The sequence below is a fragment of the Oreochromis niloticus genome, linkage group LG7 (genome assembly GCF_001858045.2).
Source record: "Oreochromis niloticus isolate F11D_XX linkage group LG7, O_niloticus_UMD_NMBU, whole genome shotgun sequence".
NCBI lineage: Eukaryota > Metazoa > Chordata > Actinopteri > Cichliformes > Cichlidae > Oreochromis > Oreochromis niloticus.
The window spans coordinates 10,419,140-10,444,409 of record NC_031972.2 but is presented as its reverse complement, the minus strand read 5'-3'; the positions used below and the strand labels follow the sequence as shown (position 1 = coordinate 10,444,409).

The following is a 25,270-nucleotide window of genomic DNA, read 5'->3' as shown; positions in this document are numbered from 1 at the left end:
TTAGCAGAACTGAACTATTTAGGGATTATTACCATTATTTAGCCATTTTGTTGACTGCCTAATTGCATAGGCTATATTGATACTAAATTTATACAATACAGTGCAGCCTTCAGATCTGGTTCATATTTGAATGTTTGGATTAGAACTTTATTCCACAGTAGTACAAACCCCCCAAAACTAACAACATGAGACATGTTTGACCTATAATAATCAACAAGAAGAATAGGATACTTGGAACAACCAACCTGTGAAGTATATAAAAAAAAAAACCCTCAATGTACCCATTGTATTTTATTTCCTTTAAAATACATGAGAATGTATTTTAAAGGAAAAGGGTATGACATTTTAATTCAGTACTGTCTGCTTTCTTTTATGAAGTTTTGAAGTTTCAACATCATTTCACAGTAGAAGCTGTAATCTGTGCCATAGCTCAGGAGTATTTTTTTTTTTTTTCATTTAATGTAATGCAAAATGATATTTGAAGGAAATGTACTTATGAAACTAGATTATAACTGGTCAGTTTTTAATTTCAGATTCTTTCTACTAACATAGCTGAGACGAGCATCACTATCAATGATGTTGTTTTCGTCATTGATTCTGGAAAGGTCAAAGAGGTACACTAACACTTCAGAAAGTTAGATTTAAATTATGACTCCATGAATTTCATAAAGGTGTTAGTATTTAACTGAATCGTTGCCTGTTGCAGAAGTCTTTTGATACTCTCAGCAATGTGTCCATGCTAAAGACTGTGTGGATCTCAAAAGCCAGTGCTCTGCAAAGGAAAGGAAGGTATTGTAGTGCTCATATTTTTATTATAAGTATCCAAAAACCTATGCCTAACACTAAAACTTACATTGTTGGCTTATGGGTTTTACTCTTGCAACCAAATACTACTCCATTGCTGTTAAACATATGACATATGACATGACTACAGAGCCGGGCGCTGCAGGCCGGGGATTTGCTTCCATCTCTTTAGTCGACTCAGGTTCAACAATATGCTGGAATTCCAAGTTCCACAGCTCCTCCGGATGCCTCTACAGGTAGAAACATACTACATGGTCATGTTTCAAGTCTAAATGTATTTCTGCAGTTGTGCAGGAGTTGGTTGCTGTTCTGCACCTGCAGAATGGTATGCAAAATAAATATTCCTTTATCACAGCCTATAGGCTTACAACTTCTGGCTATAGTGCAAAAACATTACTATTAGTTTTATAGCGAACATGCAGAGTCATAACACTTATGTTGAACTGATGGTTATCTACAGAGCTGGTAAAAGTACAGATTTTTTGTACTTAAGTAGAGGTACAGATACTTGAGCTAAAAAATACTCTGTTAAAAGTTAAAGTACTGAAGAAACTTCTTTACTCAAGTAAAAGTAAAAAAAAGTACAGGTTTTGAAATGTGCTCAAAGTAAGAAAGCAAAAAGTAGCTCCTTGAGGGACAATTCTTTTTGTACAGAGGTAACTAACCCTTGTGCTATATTAATATAATGACAAAATAATATTAGTACATAAGAATACAAATTTTATTTGAATCTAAATTCAAATTCTAATGAATGTACTCAGCTTGAATCTCTTATGTAGGACACCAGCAGCGAAAGATCATTTTAAAAAGGAACTATTTTCTCCACGCCTGAACAGTAAAATGAGTACAGTCAGGGATTACAGTGGAATTCAACAGGTGGTGAAACTCTTAAGATCTGTGTAGTGGCTCAGCATAGGGAAAGAATCACAACTTTCAATAATTTCTAATGTGAGCTGCAGTTGGTTTTCTTAGTTTATGTGCTGTGATCAGCTGACCTGTTGCTCTTTGTGGATTTTACACAACTGAATTCAACAAGATATCAGCAGATGTTTCACAGCTATCCTGGCTGATTTCCATCCCCTACACTGACACTGTACTGTTTATACCATCTTTAAACTAGACAGGATACAGTTGGTATGAAGTTGGAATTCAGTGAATGAATCTAAGCATCATCAGTTTAAATGCAAATTCATCTCTGCTACACTTGGTGTAACCTAACATTGACCATGAGCACCACTGCCATTGTGCACCAGTTCAACACAGAGCTTTACTGTCAACTCATCACTGCAAACTAACCTACAGGGAGTGCAGAATTATTAGGCAAATGAGTATTTTGTCCACATCATCCTCTTCATGCATGTTGTCTTACTCCAAGCTGTATAGGCTCGAAAGCCTACTACCAATTAAGCATATTAGGTGATGTGCATCTCTGTAATGAGAAGGGGTGTGGTCTAATGACATCAACACCCTATATCAGGTGTGCATAATTATTAGGCAACTTCCTTTCCTTTGGCAAAATGGGTCAAAAGAAGGACTTGACAGGCTCAGAAAAGTCAAAAATAGCGAGATATCTTGCAGAGGGATGCAGCAGTCTTAAAATTGCAAAGCTTCTGAAGCGTGATCATCGAACAATCAAGCGTTTCATTCAAAATAGTCAACAGGGTCGCAAGAAGCGTGTGGACAAACCAAGGCGCAAAATAACTGCCCATGAACTGAGAAAAGTCAAGCGTGCAGCTGCCAATATTGCCACTTGCCACCAGTTTGGCCATATTTCAGAGCTGCAACATCACTGGAGTGCCCAAAAGCACAAGGTGTGCAATACTCAGAGACATGGCCAAGGTAAGAAAGGCTGAAAGACGACCACCACTGAACAAGACACACAAGCTGAAACGTCAAGACTGGGCCAAGAAATATCTCAAGACTGATTTTTCTAAGGTTTTATGGACTGATGAAATGAGAGTGAGTCTTGATGGGCCAGATGGATGGGCCCGTGGCTGGATTGGTAAAGGGCAGAGAGCTCCAGTCCGACTCAGACGCCAGCAAGGTGGAGGTGGAGTACTGGTTTGGGCTGGTATCATCAAAGATGAGCTTGTGGGGCCTTTTCGGGTTGAGGATGGAGTCAAGCTCAACTCCCAGTCCTACTGCCAGTTTCTGGAAGACACCTTCTTCAAGCAGTGGTACAGGAAGAAGTCTGCATCCTTCAAGAAAAACATGATTTTCATGCAGGACAATGCTCCATCACACGCGTCCAAGTACTCCACAGCGTGGCTGGCAAGAAAGGGTATAAAAGAAGAAAAACTAATGACATGGCCTCCTTGTTCACCTGATCTGAACCCCATTGAGAACCTGTGGTCCATCATCAAATGTGAGATTTACAAGGAGGGAAAACGGTACACCTCTCTGAACAGTGTCTGGGAGGCTGTGGTTGCTGCTGCACGCAATGTTGATGGTGAACAGATCAAAACACTGACAGAATCCATGGATGGCAGGCTTTTGAGTGTCCTTGCAAAGAAAGGTGGCTATATTGGTCGCTGATTTGTTTTTGTTTTGTTTTTAAATGTCAGAAATGTATATTTGTGAATGTGGAGATGTTATATTGGTTTCACTGGTAAAAATAAATAATTGAAATGGGTATATATTTGTTTTTTGTTAAGTTGCCTAATAATTATGCACAGTAATAGTCACCTGCACACACAGATATCCCCCTAAAATAGCTAAAACTAAAAACAAACTACAAAACTACTTCCAAAAACATTCAGCTTTGATATTAATGAGTTTTTTGGGTTCATTGAGAACATGGTTGTTGTTCAATAATAAAATTATTCCTCAAAAATACAACTTGCCTAATAATTCTGCACTCCCTGTATTTATCCTGCACTAAACTACCACTACTAAATGAAAATGCATAATTTATCAAAAACACATCACATACAAATTCAACATGTGATTAAAATGATGCCATTACACATAAGCTTTAAATCTGCAGTTTATCTAGCGTCACTGAGCAGAAAACTCTACTGTGCAATAACAAAGTATTTGTACTACTAAAACTTGTATCATGATGGCTACATGATATAAACTTGACTATGGCTTACTTAAAGAGCAGGATGCTTTATTTCATCTTTTAAAATTCATCCACAGGTAACATAGATGTGTGTTACCTGTGTTACAGTACAGTAGGTTGTTTATCCCCATAATTCTAAACACTAGATCATGTTGTGTGTGTAAGGAACTGTGTCTGCAGACCAAACTGCTGGCTCCCTCCTCCTGTCCAGTAGCTGAATTCTTGGCCAAGGCTCCCCAGCCACCTTCCACACATGCTGTCCGGAATGCTGTGCAAATGCTGAAGGTAATATTTGAAACAATCTGGCAATAAGCCTTTGTCTCCATATTGACTCTCACCACTCTTCTCTATCTCTTCACTTTTAGAAAATAGATGCTATGAACCAGTATGAAGACCTGACTGATCTGGGCTACCACCTGGCTGATCTACCTGTGGAGCCCCATCTGGGGAAGATGGTGCTGTGTGCTGTTGTTCTTAAGTGTCTGGACCCCATTCTAACCATTGCCTGTACTCTGGCATATCGTGACCCTTTCATCCTTCCCACCCAAAGCTCACAGAAGAGAGCTGCTCTAAGCTGCAGGAAACGCTTCACTTCCAACACCTTTAGTGATCACATGGCCTTACTTAGAGCTTTCCAGGTAGGCAGAAACCCATACTAGAAGAGTGTTTTAGGTTGAGTGCTTGATTTTAACGATGTTGTAATGATGTGAGCCCATTTTGGGTTTTACAACGCTTGTGTTGATTTATTCCTATCTCCCTATCAAAAGTAAATCTCACAATTTCTTAAGGACACTAAGAAGACAACTTTTAACAGATATCTACCAAAAATGCATGATCACTGATTTAAAAAATATTGACTCATTAATTGGGATGATCTATAAAAATTTATTTTTATACATACTTTGGAATACAAATTTGAGGTCAGTCCCTTGTGAGTAAAAGTTGTTGTTAAACATTTCTCTGACATCTTTGTCCTCTGTGGTGCCAGGCATGGCAGAAGGCTCGCAGTGAAGGTTGGGAGAGAGGCTTCTGTGAGAAGAACTTCCTGTCCCAGGCTACCATGGACATGATACTTGGCATGAGGACACAACTGCTAGGACAACTCCGTGCAATTGGTCAGTTCTACTTTTTTTCTGTAATATTCCATACATAACTCACTAAAGGTTAGATTCGCTGACCCCAAATCCTCTTTTGGCATTAAAGTTCTTGCTGCTGGCATTATTGGATAAGTCTTAAATGGCCATTTTAAATTCTGTTTTTGCTTTTTGGTTTTTAAAATCATTTATTATGTTATCAATATATTTTATTTAAACCTATTCTTCTTTACTTAATTTTATCAAGTTTGATTTCAAATTTTAGCTCATTTGCATTTAACATGGTTACTTTTTATTGTAACAATAACATGATCACTGTGTGGTGATAGCTCACACCACTGATTGTAGTGCCAATGATTTGAATCAGTCCTTCAGGTTGCTCTCTAGAAACTGACTCTCAGTGTTTAGGGCAAAGCCCTAGGTATTTTCTGTCCCTGAGAGCATTGAGCAAGGAAATTCTCAATGTTTCTTTTATTTAATCCTCCTCGGTTTATCATGAAAATCAGATATTTAACATAATTGGGTTGGACAGCATTGTGTAGATTGTAAAACAATTATCATTTAAAATTGTATATCAGTTCACTTAATAGGGCTTCTAATTTACTTGCACGTTGCGTGCCCTTTTTTTTCTCAATGAGTATCACTGTAATTTACATAAAGTATTAGATATATCTTTATGATCGTTACAGGGATTATTACAACCCAACTCAAAAAAATTAAAGTATTGCTTTTTAATCAAGAGTATAGCATCAAGTCAGTTAAACTTATGGAAAATTGATCTGGTCAGTCAAGTAGCACAGGGTTTTAATGAGTGCATGCATACACGCAAGTTGGGGACATAGAAACTACTTGGTGCCAGTTTCAAATTGATGCTGTAGGTGTATTTCCTAAAAAATCTTGGATAAATTCTAATATTAGTGACCTCGATCAGGTCAGAGGTAAAGTTTTCTGAAAATTTTGTGAATGCAATAACTAAAGAAGAAAAATTTGAAAATTCTAAGTGACCTAGGATTTTCAAATTAAATCTCAGATGAGTTTGAATCCTGGTGACCTTGACCTCAAGGTCACAGGTCAGGTTTTTGGAAAATCTTGTAACTGTGATAACTTGAGTAAACGCTGGCGTAAAATTTTTAAATTGATACTATAGGTGTATAGAAGGCTGAGGGGTCGCAATGGCAGCCGCCAGTGTTTTTAAACATTCCTGTGGTTTTTTGCCAAGGATAAAACTGATTTAGACCATACTATGAAATTTGAATAGCAAGGAAGGGTTAGGGATTAGTTAAGGTAAGCAGTCTCTTTGTCCCCCAGGTTTTGTGCGAGCCCGTGGGGGCTGTGACATCCGTGATGTGAATCTAAACTCGGAAAACTGGGCAATGGTGAAGGCAGCCCTGGTAGCTGGCATGTACCCAAATATGGTTAATTTCAACAAAGAGTCTACCCTGAAGAAGCTTCACTTTCATCCCACATCTGTCCTAAGCCAGTTTCAGTTTAAGGAGGTAGGAGATGCATGCACACGCACGCACACACACACAGACACACACACACACACACAGTCTTATGCATACATGCAGTTAGCTTTATGGGTATTTGGAGAATGACGCAAGTTTTGTCATTTTTCCTATGTACACCCACCACAGTGGATTTTATATGACAAAGCCAAAATGTCATTTAAGGTGTAGACTTTCCGCCTTAATTCAAGGGTTTAACAAAAATATTACACTATTAATTACACTCAGTGTGTACACCCAGTCAGATCATCAATAAACACTAGTGACCAGATGTTATTGGATGTCCTACATGCCCATGCTAAAACATTCCCTCCACTATGTTTGACAGATGTGGTATTCGGAATATGAGCTTTTTCCTACCTTTCCCCCACTTTTCTAATTCTTCTCCTACAAGATAATCTCAAATTTGATGAAAGCCGAGTAGTGAATCTAAAAGGGGATTGCACTCTTTTGGACAGGAACCTCTTGAGGTTTCACCTAGAATATGCTGGAGCTGCTCTGCCATTGGTACAATTATTGCTCTTAATGCTCCTTTTACCTCTCTGATCACTTTGGATTGTATTTTGCACATTTGCTATAGACGTTCCATCAAGCCCTGTTACTTCTCAGTTTTCTAGCGCTCATTTTTTTAATGTTACTTGGTCTCAGCTTTGAGTGCTTGCAGTTGTTCCCTTCCACCTGGGGTAGGTCTTTGTAGAACATGTTATTTATTCTCAGCTCATTGGATCCATGTGTCATTGCAGGTGCTTGGGTGTCATCTAATTCTTCTTTTACCACACTTGGCTCATTATTTCCATACTATTTTCCCTCTTACATAACATTTAAAAATGTTTTAAATCAGTGCAAGGAAAGGGTTTTAGTCATGTGAATGTGTGTTTCTCCTGTTTAGAAGAACCAAACCAGAATGGCCCAGGCCCTTCCCACAGATTGGATGATCTATGACGAGATGAGCCGAGGCCACAGGATGGTCACTGTCCGCTGTTGCACCCTTGTGACTTCTATCACTGTTGCCATATTTGGAGGTTGTGCCAGATTACACAGCTCTGCCCTCCATGAACCTGCTGTACAGAAAACTAATGGTAAGCAAGTCATAATACAACATGGCTCAGCTTGGTAATGTTAATGTTAATGTAAGTTTTGTGTACAATGCTTTGACATGCATGATATGAACAAAAATACTCAGGCCTCAGCACTTAGTTAATTAGTTAATTTAAAAAAAAATCCTAAAATGTAGACACATTAAATCTTTTAAATGCCACATTTTATAAGCCCACACTGTGCAGAATCACAGAGTCAATGTCTTAATTTTCTTTCTTTTAGAAAGTCCACTGGATGACATCAGTGACAGTGAGACAGAGGATCTATCCGAGATAAGGATAGATGACTGGCTCGTCTTTGAAATGGACAGAGAGGTGGGAACAAAGGGAACATTGCTTTTTACCTTTTGGAGTCCTTCGTTATTTTCCCTGTATGAAAACATCTGAGCTGTTGTCTGCCAGTGGTTAAAAATCCTCTTGTTTAATCTCATAAATCATAATAAGGAGGAGGATTTTAATTGCTTTGCATTTCTCAGTCACTTTGTAAATAATTGAATTCCAAAATCTACTCAAGTTCCACCCTTTGTGAAGATGGTTCTCAGTTTCCTGAGTCATTTACTTCTTTTTTGCCAATTACACTTAATGACTAAATTACAGTAATAGTCTAGAGCAGGGGTCAGCAACCTTTACCATCCAAAGAGCCACTTGGACCCGGTTTCCACGGAAAAGAAAACACTGGGAGCCGCAAACAATAATAATAATAATAATAATAAACTTTATTTATAAAGCACACTAAAAAACCAAGGGTATACCAAGGTGCTTGACAAAAATAAAATAGGAAAAGGGAGATGGGAGGGAAAAAAGAAAGGACCTGGCACGTATCAATTATAAAACCTTGACAATCATAAGATATAAAAGTAGTTCACAAGCATAACGGATAAAAATGTACCAACGCACACCAAGTGTTAACTAGGTGGAAAGGCAAGATTAAAGAAATAAGTCTTCAGCCGTGATTTAAACAGAGGCAGAGAGTCAGACGCCCGGATAGACACAGGAAGGTTGTTCCATAAGACCGGGGCAGCTACAGCAAACGCGCGGTCACCGCGAGACTTCAGCCGAGAACGAGGTTGCTCCAGAAGAATTTGGGTAGCAGATCTAAGTGCTCTGACAGGAGTGTGTAACCTGAGAAGCTCATTGAGGTAGTTCGGCACCAAATTATTAATGGTTTTGTAGGTGAAAAGTAATATTTTAAATTGAATACGGTATTTAATTGGAAGCCAGTGCAAGCCAGCAAGAACAGGAGTGATGGAAGAAAACTTTCTGCTACCTGTCAAAAGGCGTGCCGCTGCATTCTGGACAGTCTGCAATCTAACGAGAAGGGTGGAGGAAAGGCCAATGTAAAGAGAGTTGCAGTAGTCCAACCTGGAAGTCACGAATGCGTGAATGAGTTTTTCCAGGTCATTGTGTGGAATGTAGCGCTTAGCCTTAGAAATGAGGCGCAGCTGATTAAAACTAGACCTCACAACAGCAGACTCTTGCTTGTCAAATTTAAGCGAGCTATCCAGTAGTATGCCCAAATTACTGGCATAATCAGAAGGAGAGCTAGCAAAAGGCATCAGAGCAGCACACAGTTGGTCGCGGGGGATTTTACTATCAAACACCACGATCTCAATACTTTTTGACATCTAAAATGAAGATGTATATATTGTTTTTTTACCTTTATGCTTTGTGTGAACAAATAAGGCGTGTTGCTTATGAAATCCATGAAGTGCTACAGAGAAAATTACATTTTATTTATGTAATTAACACATTTTGAACTCTTAAAGAAATATAACAAAAAGGAAAGACACTCAGTTGAAGGTCTTTAAGGAATTTAAAAGCTGTACTTAAATGATCCATGTAGCAAAGAAAAACTGTTGTGAGCTGCCACCCTTATATTGCCTTTGGGCTTTTGGAACGTAGCGGAGCCTTGACCTGAATTTTAAAAAATAATTGGAAAAAAATCACTATGCTACAAAAAAAATGAAAAATAAATATTTGCAAAATTCTGCATAAATATTTATTTTACCTGGTTAATGTGTGGGCGTGGTCTGCAGTGCCGCTGCATGGGAGTCAGACTCACCTGAGCGGCACCCGCAATCACGCCTCACCACCTTAACGTCTGTGCTCTCTCTGCTGTTGTGTTGTCGGGCTGTGAGCTGAAAAGCTACAGCCGGCTGTATGCGTACAGCAACCGTGTGTGAAAAGTGGTCAATAAAGAGATGCTGAAAAGCATGTTCATGGAAACATCGTCGGATCTGCGGTGGTATGTTTACAATGGAACTTCTGCTCCTGAACCTCTCCGCACAGCGTCTGCAAATCGGGGCTGTACGAAGTCACTTTCATCTTTACGCAGGACTGTAAGCTGTCATCTGTGAGGCGTGAGCGGTGTTTGTTTTTAACATAGTTCACGGTGGAGAACAGCTGCTGACATAATGTGGATCCAAAGATCCATAATTGGCCTACCTGGGGTTGAAAGTCTCAATAAATGCACGGCGTTTTGGCGGGTATACCGGCTTCCGCAAGTGTGACGCTTATTTTGAACGACGAAAAATAATAAAATATAATTTTATTTTTATATTTCAATATCACAATAATCTTCCAATTTAGAACTACAAGTTAAAAAAGAACTAAACACAAATAAAATACACTTCAGCTAAATTCTTCTAATTTATTTTCCCAAACCACCCGGAGCCGCAGTATAAGGACAAAAGAGCCACATGCGGCTCCGGAGCCGCAGGTTGCCAACCCCTGGGCTAGAGACTAGTCATCATGCCTTGTTAGAGATATTACCTCCTTCTATCCTATTTGAGACTCCAACTGGCATTGGTCCATGGTTGCCATCTATGATTAACAGTTCTCTGAGGCAAGGCGGTGTTCCCTCCTACTTAGAACGAGCAGAAATAACCCCTTCAAGATTATGTTTCTTTATTAAAGAAACATAATCTTGATGCCGACTATGGGTAGTTTTTCTCTTATTTGAAATTTGCCATTTGTTAGCAAATTATAGGGAAAAACTACAGCGTGTCATTTTTTCATTTTTTGTTTTGCGTTGTTTTGTTTTGTTTTTTTAAGCTGGCATCATCATTCAGTCTTCTTCTGATATTTTTAACCAATTCTACAGACATTCAGCTATATATGCCTTTTAAGGCTCACAAGCTGGATAGGCTGTCCATCCTAGTCCACTGTGGGTCCATACTATAATGGTTCATACATTAAGTTGACAAGCTAATAAATTATTCCCTCCGAGACACAAATCCCTTTGGAGATTGCATTAGGAAATCTATCTGGCATAAAACTGCCAAACTCTGCTTCTTTTTGTTCAGCTGCCAAGTCCAGTGTTTGAAATGGCGGTGTAGTGTTTTATTCCTCTCTGGGCCTTTACATGTAAAATCTATTTCTCATTCCTGTTTCTTTCATTTAATAAACAGTTCTAAGCTGTGACATGTGGTCTCCTTGGCTGTGTTTGTTTACATGCATACAAAGACAGTTGCCAGACTATTTATCCCACCTTCTTACTAAACATACTGCTGCTTGCAGTCTTTGATCAAAGGCTCAGAATGTAGTTTAGGAGACGGAGCATTTCAGTTGGTGGCGCAAAGACTTTAGAACAGCCTTCCACTCTACCTACGTATAACTGACTCTGTGGGTTATTTTAACAAGCAGTTAAAAACTTTTTTGTTTAACCAGATTTTTTATTGATGAAACTGTTTTTAAATTACCAGCTAACTTTATTCTGTCTTAGATTAATTTTGTATTTCTATTGTGGCACTTTATATTCTTATTTTATCCTGTTTTGTTCCCAAGTACTGACTGCTTGTCTATAAAAGAGCTTTATAAATTTTACTTACTTTGTAATTATATTTTCTATATTCTCTGGTGTTGTTTGAATTTTGTCATATTAATGTTTTGGTATAAACTATTACGTGCATTTCTGACTAAAGTTGTATCTTGTGGTCAGGCTGCAGGATTGCTGTCTGAACTGAGGCAGAAGTGGCAAAGCTTATTTATCAAGAGGATCCGTTGTCCTTCAAAGCCCTGGTCACAACAGGATGAGGCTGTCATTCAGACTCTGGTTTCAGTATGTCTTATTCTTCTGCTTTCCACTTACGTTTCACTTATTTGGATACACTATATTTTCTCAATGACTGCCATTTTTAACTAACTTTCCTCAGGTGCTTGGAGCAGAGGAGCAGGCAGCAGGCCTGCAGCAGCCCACTGGCATTGGTCAGCGGCCTAGGCCCATGCCATTAGAAGAAGGAACAAGGACCTCTGTGAAAAAACCCCAAAATACTCCCCGACTTCCTACAACCTCCACCACCAATGACAGGTTAGAGTTCGATAGCCTTTACACTGCAGTGTAATTAATGCTATTGTTGTTGTTATTATTTTTATACTTTCTGACTGTCCTGTCAATCCGATATCAATCAAAAGGACAAAAAGAGTAGATATCGGCAGTAGATATGTTATTATTTTGCCATCTCAATAACAGCTGATAAATTAAGAAACTAAAGATTTTATTCTAGAATTCAAGGGGAAATGTTTTTTTTACTTTCTAGTTAAAAAGGAATAAATCAAATGGTAAAAATTTCCACAATTTAGACTTTTTGAAAGCAGGGTATTTTTTTAAAGCGATTTAGCAGGAGCAAAGGAAAAGCTGAATCAAATAATAATAAAAACAAAACAAGAATCAAATCACTGTAATTCTACTGTGAGTACAGACAGTGGATGAATAATATAAAATTGCTGTTACAGCTGTACGGTTGTGGATTTGAGATTTTAGTCCATATGTAGCCAAAAGTATACTATGTAGCCAAAAGTGTTCACTCATTCATTCAAATCATTGATTTCAGATGTTCCGGTCACTTCCACGGCCACAGGTGTATAAAATCAAGCACCTAAATGTTCCACATTCAACCATTAGATTACAGAGTGGATCAGCAGGTGCTGAGGTGCATAGTACCTCAGTACGCTTTTTACATACAAACCTTACAGTGTTCCCAAGTACTCAATGAGTCCCCTTCTGGGTGCATGGTATATGTCTGTACAATAGTCAAACTCGTTCCATACTTTTGCGTGCGTGTCTGCGATCCATGCAACCACTGCGTTGTTAAACTACTCCCCAGCAACCATGTGAAACTCACCAATCCCCTCTTTCTAATTGTACGTGTTTCAATTGTTACCAGTGAAATGATGCGGTCTGTAAGAAATTTGAAACCATTTTATTCTTTTTGATACACCTTTTATATGTTAGTCATAGTGAATAACATAGTAGGTCATACTGTTCCACCATTTAATCATTTTCTTTTAGGTCTTGTCTAACAACAGCTTCAGACCTATGTCAAATTCAAGCCCACGGCCAAGATGAGCCCTCCCTGTCCAGATATCAGTTCTCTGATCATCAGTCTTCCAGTATTTCTTCCTGCTCTGCGACTTTGGACTGTCAGTCAGATACCGTTGATCATTTCTCCTCAAGAAAGGTATTAACAGTCTGCCAAACAGTGTTTATTTCTACACATCATGTTTTCCTAACACCTTTCAAACTCAATGCATATCCCAGACCAGGGGTGTCAAACTCATTTTACATGGATCTTAAGCTGGCCAGACCAGTGAAGCTTCCCTACTACTATTTAACTGTTTATGATGAAGTGAAAGAAATCGGTCAGCACAACTCTTTGGACTTAAATTGTTAGAAATAAATGTGTAAAATTACAGAAAAAGTTTTGTAATAAGTTTTTGTTTGTTTGTTTGTTTTTTAACTGTAAAAAACTTGCAGAAATTTCTATACTAGAAAGTGAAAAACAGCTACTTTTCTGTTTTTCACAAAGTCACAGAGTATTTATTAGAGACATAGCTAAGCGCTTTGCAATTTGGCATAATTTGTGAAAGCTGAAATTTCAAAAATTAGGCTTTTTTGTTAGAAGTCATTTTTGGGCTAAAGAAAAAGTGGCTGACCAAAATTCACTGAACCAGCAGCAAAAAAAAAAACGTTTTGTGTACAGTGCTGTTAGAGTGACGAAACCTGCAGAATCTGTGAGATTTCTGCCTTCAGCTCCTGACAGTATGTCCATATCTATTTGTGGAATCTATTTACCTTCTTGTTAATTGTTTGCTGTTTTAGCTGTTTGGTTGTTGAAATGACTCTGAGATTCTGATATTTCTGTCTATATTTAAATAACACATATGGCGGTAGATCCTGCTAAACCAGATGTTCTGCCCCAGTACCGGGGGTGTTGGGGTTCAACAGTTTAATTGTTTATTGCTTCATTACTTTGTGTAGTATGAATAGCCACAAGGGAGGTTTTTATCTGTTGGAAAACCTGGTAAACTTATGAAAATACATCTAAAAGTCCAATATTGCTGCTTGTGCTTGTTTGAAGTAGGGCTGCTCAATTAATCGAATTTTAATCTAGATTACGATCTGGGCTATGATCATTAAAAATGACTGAGCCGATTATTAGCATCTCCCTCGTGCTTTACTCTCGCGCTGCTCCGTGTGGCAAATCAAGCGCACCTCTCTGCATTTCGAACACGCGTCACAACAATTAAGAGGACCCGAGGGAAGCTCGGAAAGCTCGGAAAGCTAAGCAGAAGTTATTTGTAGAGGAGAGGATAATGGCTGCTGAAGAAAGAATGCCGTTGGTTGAAAAGAGAGGTAAAATGACTTCAGTGGTGTGGAAACATTATGGGTTCGTGGAGTCAGAGGTGGATCAAATATTGTGCAGTATTTTGAAGTTCACTAAACATAGATGTTTACATTTTTCATTTATTTTTTATATTGCAAACATTTCCACTGTAATCAGTATTTGCACACTGTTAAATAAATATCGTCAAATAATCGAGATCTCAATTTCAGTGAAAATAATCGTGATTATCATTTTTGCCATGATCAAGCAGCCCTAGTTTGAAGTGAGCAGCAGATCAAACAAGTTAAGAGTTATAAATGGCTTCAACCACCTCAGCCTGTGAGACTTATTTAGACACAACACTGAGCCATGGCTCTGTGCTACATGCACACATTTCTGTATCTCTGACATTCAAAGGCACTAGTTTTATGTAGTATCCAGCTATTATTCAGTGTTTTCATACAAGCCTTATATGCATCTGCTACTACTAGACAAGACACACAAGTTTTAAGGTACAAGTTTGAAACTTTTTATCCTCCTCAATTCTGAACTCAGCTTTCCAGTCTCTAATATCATTATGTACATTTTTGCTCCTTTCTTCATTTTAAACGCTTGATTAAAATCCGGCTACCCAACTTTCTGTGTACCTGGCCTGTACCACTACACTTGCTGTCTTTGGATCCCCCCTCGCCCCCCCTCCTTCTTTCCCATAATGGTATGATCCCAGTCGGTCTTTACATGTGATTGACTGCATGGTGTGCCCATCAAAATAAAGTCCCACCTCTTCCTGCATGGATTCTCAGCAGGGCTGAAGATTCGGCTCCAACATACTGACGGGCCATTAATAACTGAATATGAAACGATCTCGCGGGCTTGATATAATTGTATCGCAGGCCGGATGTGGGCTGTGGGCCGTACATTTGACACCCCTGTCCTAGACTTTAAAAGTCTTCTCTGCAGTAATTTCTCCTATCAGTCATTTTCAAGTTTTCCAAGATTTAAAGGTTTCTGTCAGTTTATTACAGAGTATCTTGTAGTAATATTTAAGGTTGGGTGATATGTAAAAATTTTACAACCAACAATCGTCAGTCCAATAAGCGTCAATAGACTTTTTCATGGGCTGAGCAATGTAATCATGCATGAACTGATTTGCTCATTTAGAATGTATAAGTTTTGTTTGGAGGGAATATTTTACCTTCTTTTCTAATTTGTTTATAGCTACTTCTTGGATTATTTGTGTATGTATTTATTTATTTATTTGAGATGCATTTGAGACTCCTATGTTTTAGTTTTTCATCTTATTTATTATCTTAGACAATCTTAGTCAGTTTTTTTTGTGTTGCCAATAACAAATATTTCAACTCAGTCCAGTATGTTAACAACTTTAAAATAATTTTTCAGTACAGTGCATCTGATGTGATTTGGAAACGCACACAGAGCACAAACAAAATGAACTAATGAGTCTCTAAGTGTCTGCTTCCTTTTGTTTTTTTATACACAAACAGGTGAGTTTGGCGTGCGTTACAGTCATACTAACTAAATGATGGGTTATAGAGGTTGGATGGTAATGCTTGCTGATGTTTCTCTCTTCTCTTTTTGCAGCTGGTTGTGAAGCCTGTGTGCACTCAGCTGGCCTGCCATCAGACATTAGTCCGATACTTTATTATGAAAAGCAGCAACATCAGGAACTTGGAAATTTCTCAGCAAAAAGGCATCTGGTCTACTACACCAAGCAATGAGACCAAACTCACCAAGGCCTTTTTGGAGAATAGTGCCATCATCCTTATCTTCTCTGTTCAGGGCTCTGGACACTTCCAGGTGACACTCAAATGGAAGAATCTGTATGCATGATCATGTGTGCCAGAGTCATGACACAGACTGTGAAATTGCAACAGTTAACAAAAAACAAAAAAACGGTTTTGAAAGACCAAACGTGTGGTTTTTTTTCTTTTTCATAGGGCTATGCTCGCATGACGTCTGTCGTCAGTCAGGAGGAGAGCTGTCAGGACTGGGGCCTCATGGAACTAGGAGGGGTTTTCAGTGTAGAATGGATACACAAAGAAAATATTCCCTTCCAGTGCACCCAGCATATCCTCAACCCATGGAATGACAACAAGAAGGTCCAGATTAGCAGGGATGGGCAGGTACACATACAGGGTGCATCACAGCATAGAAGCTCTTTCACATATTGTTACAAGCAGTTAATTTGACTGCCAGCACGAATGGTAGTGGCATACTGCTCCAGCAGAGAATGCAGTGAACAGTTAATAAACAAATCATTTGCAAACACTAAATTAGTACTGCAACACAAACTCCAAAAAGTTTTAATGTTGTGTAAAATGTGAATAAAATCGGATCTCATTAAACCATTTTTGTATCCACAAAAAACACAGAAAGCATACCGAATGCTTAAACTGAGCAAATATGCCCTTTAAAGATGAAAAAGGTGATGTTAGTAACACTTCTCAGAAAACTTGGGACATAGCCATGTTTCCTACTGTGTGCTACTTCCTACTGTGCTCTTTTAACACCCATTAAGACTCGCTGACCTTTTGGGAGAGAACTCTAGTCCCCTTCTTGTCTAATAGAGGATCCTAGCTTTTCAGCAGTTGTGGTCCTTTGCATCATAAAACTGTATAGTTTTATGATGCACCAAATATTTTACGTTGGTTAAAAGTCTGGACTGCAGGCAGGCCAGTTCAGCACCCGGAGCCTTCTAACAGCATGGCTTCGCAAGCCATGGATACAGTAAATGGATAAAGTATGCAGTTTAGCATTGTCTTACTGAAATATGCAAGACCTTCACTGAAAGTGACATCATCTAGAACTCTGTCCAAGAACTCTGAGTGACACTAAAGCTGAGTGAATGCCAACCCTAGCCAGACCTAGACAGCCAATCCCTGAACTTCAGCAGGTAACAAACTGATGAGCTGTCAAGCCTCTGTTTCTACCTGTTCATGTTTCTAAAGTAAAATGATCGCCACAGTGATTCTAAAGTCTCTTTGTGCTGCTTTTCATCTGGGCTTTGTGTTCATACCTAAATATGAAGAGATCATATATGTGTCTGAATTAGGATAGAGATTTGTGTTGGTTTGTTAAATGGTAATTATTGATTATGATACGGTGCTATTCATGTCATTTTATGGAGAAATGTGAAAGTAATGTAAAGAGTACTGTAACAAATTACTTTCTCCTGGGAGTAATTCAGTACCATTCGTGCTTCTGAAAATGGTCAGTACGAGAACGAGAAGGCATTCTAGTTCATACCAAAAGTTCTTGATGGGGTTGAGGTTAGCTTTACCTTCAGCACCAGGCCACATTGATGTTGGAATAAAAAAGGCCTTTACGCCAAGCCAAGCCCATCATAAATCTGTGCTGTCATATTTATCCCAAATCCTGACCCTATTATAAAACTTTCTTCCCCAGCAAAAATGGATATTGGATATACTGACATTTTAATTTTCTTTTTGTCTTTTTCAGACCATTCTCTGTAAACCCTAAAGAAATCCCAGTAGATGAGCAGTTTTTGAAATACTGTTACGCATATTATTATTGACAGTTTTGTAGACTGTTGTCATCAAGGCAGAGAGAAAGGCTCACTCTCTGAGTCTGTTTCGGGCTTTGGTCTTGGTTGTGGTCACAGTGGAAAATCCTGATTCACACAAATATGTAGTTGTGAATGGGAGGAGTTTCACAGTTCTCAGTGCCAGACATGGGTACTTCTTTGAGACAGCAATCCAGAAGGAGCTCAGGTCCAGTTTGCCCCACTGCAACTTTAAAGTGCTGTCGGTGGAAACTTCCAGAAGGTGGGATTCCAGATGTGAGGGCAAAGCAACATCACTTTGAGTGGCATCTGCAGAAAATGGGTCCAAAATCCACATGTGTCCTTCTCTGGGATCCTCAGGGAAATATTCATCAAATTTCTCTGTCAGTTGTGAAAGGTGCTGACAGACAGAATCACTGATCTTCACTTGAGGGGAGTTTTCCAAGATGAGAGATAAAAGTGGAAACATGTCCATCCTCTTTTCCTGGGCCCTTTTAGTCGACAAAGCAAGTTTCCCCTTGAAAGCTTCAACTTTGTTTGCAACAAAAAACATGTTGCTGTTTCTCCCTTGAAGTGAGATGTTCAGTTGGTTCAGCAGTGAAAAAATGTCACAGAGGTAGGCAAGCTTGGCTTAATAATGTGTAATTTTTTTTTCTCTGTGAGAAAAGAGAAGACCTCATTCCTCAGTTCAAACAAATGCTTGAGGACCAGTCCTCTTGAAAGCCATCTTACCTCACTGTGGTAGAGCAGCTGGACATGATCTGCTCCCATGTCCTCACAAAGCTTGGCAAAACATTTGGAGTTATTTTTAATGAATTTGATAGTTTTCACACTTGCATCCATCACCTCATGGAACGCTGGTGACATCTTTTTTGCTACAAGGATTTCACAGTAGAGAAAACAGTGGGTCCATTTAGCTTCTGGTGCACAATCAAAGATCTGCCTAATGATGCCTGCCAGTCATTGAAGCTTCATCATCAGTGCACACCCCAAAACAGTTCTGCCAGTCCAGATCGGTCTCAGTGAAGTAGTTGTCAATGCAGCGGAAACATTGCTGAGTCGTGGCTCGTGTTGGTAGCTCTCCACAAAACAGCGTGTCTTCATGCAAACTGCTGTCCCAGCGATAACGAACTGAAACCAGCAGTAATGCACCATTCGTGATATCAGTGAACTACTTTTTATTCTTTCTAGAAGCTGATGCTGTATGTCTAAGGCCATGTCTGTGATATGGTGGCTCACAGTGTCGTTTGAGAGTAGGATGGTCAGTAGCTTTTTTGCTACTAGGATTTCACAGTAGAGAAAACAGTGGGTCCATTTAGCTTGCAGCAGCCTCTCCGATCATCTCATGGAACATATGTACAGTGGCAGGCAAAATCAACTCTTCTGCTATAGTGAAAGACTTTTTACTCTGTGACACAAGTCTGGATATGAGGTAGCTAGCTTTTAAAGCAAATTTAGATTTACCAGTCAGTGACACAACAGACCGTTTCTGCATCTGCTGTCCATTTTCTTTTCTCTTGAAATATTCCGCCGGTTTTCTTGCGAGGGTGGGATGTTTGGTTTCGAGATGCCTTTTTAATTTCAAAGGCTTTAGTGCTTCGTTGGATAGCATTATTCCACACTCCACACATTGGGCTCTCAGGTCTGCTTCTTTTCTTTTCCGTTCACAAACCCTTACTTCAGGAAGTCAGGGTTGTACTGGTGCAAAAACTTTGAGAGGGGGGGATTGTCACTTTTATCTTCATTTTTGCGTTTTAAGAACTACTCCATAAATTTTGCTAACTGCAGACGGTGGGCAGGGTGTCTTCTTCTGCTTGCTTGTTGAAGCTGATTAAACAACTCCCACCAAGCTGGGAGAAGCTGTATTGTAACTGAGATTTTCATGGATAACAGTAGTCCCTGGTGTCTTCAATTAATAACTAATAATGTCCCACGGCCCACAGGTGTAAAACAAAAATTTTTTTGCAGCCCTCAAGGCATGGCTCACCCATGGTTAAGAATCACTGGTGTAAGGTGTATGACTCAACCAGGCAACAATCAAAATGCATTTTAATAAGCTCACACAAAAGATCGAAATGTTCTGCTATACATAATGTTACAAACTGGGACTGAAAGCTGATCCTTTTTTTATTTTTGTTATTATTAGATACATTTTGCATAAATATATAATAATTTGATTATGCATTTGATCTATTTTGAACTTTTCTGCATCTTTTTTTTCTAATGTAGGAATTGGAGCCACAAGCTGGAAGCCAGCTGCTGTTGTTATGGGAGAGAAATTCTGGGAATCAAGTTAAATGAGAGGTAGCAGTCAAAAACCTCTCTCCACACTCATTAAGTTTTGTTAATATATCTCCTTATACCTGTTGTTATAAAACTTTTACTTATTACACGTATTACTTCTGTTTTACCTTCAGTGGTACACTGTTCTACTAGTTAAGGCTACGTAGCAGGAGCATGGAAGAAGGGCTGACTAATTGTAATTTTTTTTCCCTTGTTAATACACAAGTTCAGTTTAAGAATGTATTCAAAAGGATAATGATCTGTTTGTTCAGAATAAAATATCTGAAGCTTTAAAAAACTTTCTAAACAGGGTTTTAAAAAGTCTGACAAGAAAATGAATGAAAGAAAAATGCTTGTACTATGTTTGTAATATGTTGACAGTAAGGGTGTACTGTTTTCATCATACATTTTATTGTGAAATTGTGATGTCCAGTTAGTTTGAATTACAGAGTTTTGACAGGGTCAAATGTTTACACTGTGTTCCATTTATAGCAAATAAACAGTGATTCTTGTTGCCAACTTGCTGTAGTGCCTCGTATTTGGTATCATCAGGTCTTTAACCCATCAGCAAAATCAGTACGTTCTCTTTTGTTAAAGGAATATATATGTACGCACACACGCGCGCACGCACACACACACACACACACACACACACACACTAAACCAGGTAGGTCTTTCCTTGGACTCATATTAGCCTTGCCACAGCTAGTATTTCTCCTTTGGTTTCTGCTGCCACATTTTGTGCTCTTCTTATCCATCTACCTAATCTGTCCCATGATTTTTGTTGATGCATTTTTATTCATTGTGTAGCTCTTGATAGAGACTACATTTAATTGTTCCTCTGTACTAAGCAACTCTTAGTGGTTACTGACTCATTAGTATTGACCTGTTATTTAACTTACAACCTATAATTTTGAAGTTTAATTTTTTTCTAAATCTTTATGCTTTGGAATAATAATACAACCCAGATTCGCAATTAAAGTGTAATGGTTTTCATTCTGGTCTTAAAGCGGTGGTGTTTTTACCGAATTAATTTTGCTTGTTTATTTGTTTTTTCACAGAAAAATGGTAAAATAAAGTAAATAACAGTTATTCTGGTTATCATTTGGAAACCTGTAGTAACTGTCATCATTAAAATATATAAAGGTAGTCTAGAAGCCTGATATTGATTAGTGATTAATATAGTTTTAGCACAAGTAATGTGTATATAATGGTTTTGTAATTCACACTGTTTTTGCAGTATAAAACACCTGGCAACTATTGATACTCACCAGAAATTATATGACAGCTACAACTTTTCATAACCATGGTGCTCTGTACTACAAGTGCTACCCACTACCGCGCCAGGAATTATTTGTGCAACCTGATTGGCTCTTTCTTTCTCACCAGACATCATGCATGTCATACTATTGGACAGCAAATACGGCTGTGATGCGTGGTTGTGATTGGTATTCTCCGATTGGTCGGAAGCTTTCAGGGGGTTCGTAGCGCCGCATCATGTCTGTGAGCTGTGATTGGACAGGAAGCCAGGTGCTGTAGTACTGAGGTTACGCTGCCCCGTCACTGTCTGATATAAATACACCTCTACTTGACCAGTAGAGGTTGCTGAGCTGGATATAAGAAACGCCGAAGAGAATAACCTTAATCACTGAAGTTGACTACATACAGGTGAGAATCGCTACGAATATCCTGCAGCTACACATGTTCAGTTATGAGGAAAACACAAGAGAAATTTATTGTGCGTTGCTGTTAATCTGATTTTCACATGCGAATAATGAATCATTTTTATGTGAGCACATATATATATATAAACAGATGTTTTAGTTAATGTAAGAATGTTAACACTGAATCAGACATGGCGAGTCAGACTCTTTAGTACAGGTTTATGACAGTGTGTGCATATACAAATATATACACTTCAGCTGGTCCGTCAGCTTTATTCTTCCGACTAGCAAACTGTCCGAAGAAACGCTTGCAGTCCGTACTGTGATCTATCAAAGTATTTGCCCTGCATAAGAATGTCATCCAGCTACTTACTTTTTTATTTTTTTTATTTCAGTTTTTTTGAATGAAAACAACATATTTTCATACGCAAGTGTCCCGTTAACTCAATGTGGTAGACTATCCTTTGGCTCCCAGGCATGCACTGCTTAAGTTCCAGGAAATCCAGTTGCCGTTGCCCTTTCACCCAATTTTGTTGTCCACTGTACTTATCTGGTCCCCGTCTAGTTCTATGTAGCCGTTTAGGTACGTATTCTGAATGGTATAAAAGCGTATATATAGTTATGGGCAGCTGCAGAAATGTGTCCTCCACTTTAAACTAAGCCAGATAGATTTGGTTCTGAAAATCTGCTGTGCCGACCTTTTGACTAGCTAATCTTACCGACTCTGTGTTTAATATGCATGTGGAGTGACAGTATATGTCAACATTTGATGATATTTATGTAAAAGTCAAGGAAAGAAAGAGGGTCACAGAATCAGGACAGCTGTAGCAAGTATATCACATTTGCTGTTCTCTTAGCTAACGTGGTTGCTAGCAATCCCACCCGTAATCGCAGCAAGTCGGCTAACGTTATCTGTCAGATTATTATTAAAGAGATCATTAGTAAACAGTAAATAGACTTATATCAGTACACTGTTCTTTTCTAGTATTACTTTTTGCCTGACAGTTTATGTTTGATTACGGTAAAGCTGCAGTCTTATTGATGTGAAAGATTATCAGTAAATTCCAAACAAACTGTGCTTTCTAAATACTTTCTAATAAGTCTCAAACTAGTATACAGTTTGATAGCTGGATTTTATCGTTTATGATTATTAGCCTGTAATGACTCGTGCTCTGCGACGTTGTTGTAATTAAATAAAATGTACCCCCATAATTATGCAGCTGTAAAGGTTTCGGTGCTTTTGGCTGTGCACAAGTAATATTGGTATATTAGTTTATTTTGACTATACATTTTCAACCCGTATACAACCAATTTTATCCCTTTTCATCAGCAGCATCTGTTAGTGTAGGGTATTTTAGTCTGAAGCCTGTTGGGGTAAATGTTGCTGTAATTTGGTGCTACATAAATAAAACTGATTTGAATGAGATATAACCAAGTACTTACCTGTCAATGGGGCTAGTCATATGCAGGTATTTTAAGGCTGAATGGCGATACTTAACATATGGAATTTTCCATATTTTCTATAAAAACATTTAAATTGTGCTATTTACTAACCTACAGATCTAACTAGTGTTAGTGTGATGCAGATTTCACCATCAGAGAGTGAATGCAAAACTGCATACTCACAGATGCAGATACTGGAACAGCTGCATATAGCTACTTAACATATATGATCAAATCCTTATTTTGTTTAACAAATTATCAGTATAAATTAACTCCTGTATGTATCTATCAGCCCTGTTTATTGACATTTCTAAACCAGGTGTGCTTAGAAACTAAGAGCATATCTGTTTTTATGTGTTATCTCTTTGTTATTAATATAATGCTTAATATGAAACCCCTTCTTGTCCCCTAACTTGTTCAGGATGCCTGGCTCAGCCCCAGTTAGTTACCTGGGACCATGGCCTAAAGATGTGGGTATCATTGCCTTAGAACTGTACTTCCCATCCCAATATGTGGACCAGACTGAGTTGGAGGAGTTTGATGGTGTGCCTGCTGGTAAATACACCGTGGGCTTGGGCCAAGCTCGCATGGGCTTTTGTTCAGACCGTGAGGATATAAATTCTCTCTGCCTGACTGTGGTCCAGAGGTTGATGGAGAAGAATGCCCTATCCTACAACAGCATTGGTCGACTGGAAGTTGGTACTGAAACCATTATTGACAAGTCCAAGTCTGTCAAGACAGCCCTCATGCAGCTGTTTGAGAACTCTGGCAATACAGATGTGGAGGGAATTGACACCACAAATGCTTGCTATGGTGGTACAGCTGCACTCTTCAACGCTGTCAACTGGGTGGAATCCAGCTCATGGGATGGTGAGTAAGCTTTTGTTAATGCTAAGCTGCTTTTGTTTATATCAAAAATTATCAGAAATATCTCATGTTTCCCAGTCAAAGCTGACCTCTTTAAATCCAAAAAGGTGAAATTTTACAATTAGATAAACCAAAGAAATCCACAAAATGTAAACATTTGAGATGCTGGAGCTCCAGAGTGGTTTCCATTTTTGGTTTAATAACATAATAATAATAATAGTCTCCAAAGTGCATTGCACTGCTATAGTTATCATCCCAGTCCACTTAAGAAAAATACTTTCAGTTAAGCAGAATTACTCAGCATTACCCAGCAAGTCATGCAGCAATGTAATTTCATGAATGTTCACTTGTTAGTGTTACAAGTTCTTCATATTTCACAAATCATTGTGTGTTAGTGAGCTGTGGCTTAGGTGGGTGAGCAGGGCGTCAACCAATCAGAAGCTTGGTGAATTGAAGAGTTTCCTCAGATGTGTCCATCGTGCGATCGTCTGACTGTTCTCAACTTGAGGAGAAAGGTCTAGAATCGACTCTGTGTACTCATAGAGCCCAAAATATAACACATTAAAGCCTTTTGAAAAGCCACAGTGGCTTTTTTTTAAATCTCTTCACCAGTGTTTAGTGACATGCTGTCTCAAATATATCTCTCTTGTAAATGAGACACTAAGTCTCAGTGGGATTACCTGTATAAATAAAGTTTAAATGAAGTTAAAAACATTATATTATGCATGAAAACTTATGTAGATAGACTTTTATATGCAGTATGTGGGGTATGTGTGTGTCTTTTTGGTGTTGTCTGTGTTGAGTGTACCTGAAGCAGCTTCTGTTTTTCTAAAAAGAATGCCTTGGTGATTTCCTGCTCCTTGTGTTTCCTCCCTGCAGGACGTTATGCTTTGGTGGTAGCAGGGGACATTGCTGTCTATGCCACAGGAAGCGCCCGGCCTACAGGGGGGGCTGGTGCTGTGGCCATGCTGATTGGGCCTAATGCTCCTCTGGCCTTTGAGCGAGGTCAGTTAATTGATAGCTTTGTTTCTTATGCTCAGTCTCTGAGACAGAGCTTTTGGGGAAAAAAATTATACATTTTTGGAAAAAAGTTTATTTCTGTTCAGATGAGTTATGATGTAAGCGCTAGTAATGGATACACCAGTAGGACTGTGTTAAATCTGTTAGTAGATAAAATGTATCCAGAAATGACCTCAGTCATGCAACGTTTTAAATGAGCATCACACAAAATGTGTCTGAACATATGTCTTTTGACATTTGTGGTAAAATGAGGGAATGACTGAAGTTGTTGTTTTTA

The 25,270-nt window shown here is 38.7% G+C and overlaps 2 protein-coding genes across 5 annotated transcripts in view; both read left to right on the top strand.

The window, feature by feature from the left end:
- ythdc2 (YTH domain containing 2) overlaps window positions 1–20,518 on the top strand; it is a 42,585-nt gene extending 22,067 nt beyond the window's left edge. For all 3 annotated transcript variants that reach the window (XM_025909142.1, XM_005449514.3, XM_025909141.1), the window contains exons 17-31: window positions 534–614; window positions 707–789; window positions 935–1,040; window positions 4,034–4,153; window positions 4,234–4,506; window positions 4,857–4,983; window positions 6,271–6,458; window positions 7,360–7,549; window positions 7,791–7,882; window positions 11,508–11,627; window positions 11,722–11,876; window positions 12,858–13,026; window positions 15,775–15,990; window positions 16,131–16,316; window positions 19,946–20,518. In XM_025909142.1, coding sequence (XP_025764927.1) covers window positions 534–614; window positions 707–789; window positions 935–1,040; window positions 4,034–4,153; window positions 4,234–4,506; window positions 4,857–4,983; window positions 6,271–6,458; window positions 7,360–7,549; window positions 7,791–7,882; window positions 11,508–11,627; window positions 11,722–11,876; window positions 12,858–13,026; window positions 15,775–15,990; window positions 16,131–16,316; window positions 19,946–20,017 — 2,178 coding nt within the window. In that variant the 3' untranslated portion in view covers window positions 20,018–20,518. The remainder of the gene's footprint in view (window positions 1–533; window positions 615–706; window positions 790–934; window positions 1,041–4,033; window positions 4,154–4,233; window positions 4,507–4,856; window positions 4,984–6,270; window positions 6,459–7,359; window positions 7,550–7,790; window positions 7,883–11,507; window positions 11,628–11,721; window positions 11,877–12,857; window positions 13,027–15,774; window positions 15,991–16,130; window positions 16,317–19,945) is intronic.
- A 992-nt stretch (window positions 20,519–21,510) lies between these two features.
- Window positions 21,511–25,270, top strand: part of hmgcs1 (3-hydroxy-3-methylglutaryl-CoA synthase 1 (soluble)) — an 11,541-nt gene continuing 7,781 nt past the window's right edge. Inside the window, exons 1-3 of one of the 2 annotated variants that reach the window (XM_003439499.4) lie at window positions 21,511–21,667; window positions 23,528–23,976; window positions 24,853–24,978. In XM_003439499.4, coding sequence (XP_003439547.1) covers window positions 23,529–23,976; window positions 24,853–24,978 — 574 coding nt within the window. In that variant the 5' untranslated portion in view covers window positions 21,511–21,667; window position 23,528. Of the gene's footprint in view, window positions 21,668–22,109; window positions 22,247–23,527; window positions 23,977–24,852; window positions 24,979–25,270 lie in introns of those variants that run through there. The other variant, XM_005449513.4, reaches the window with a different exon arrangement.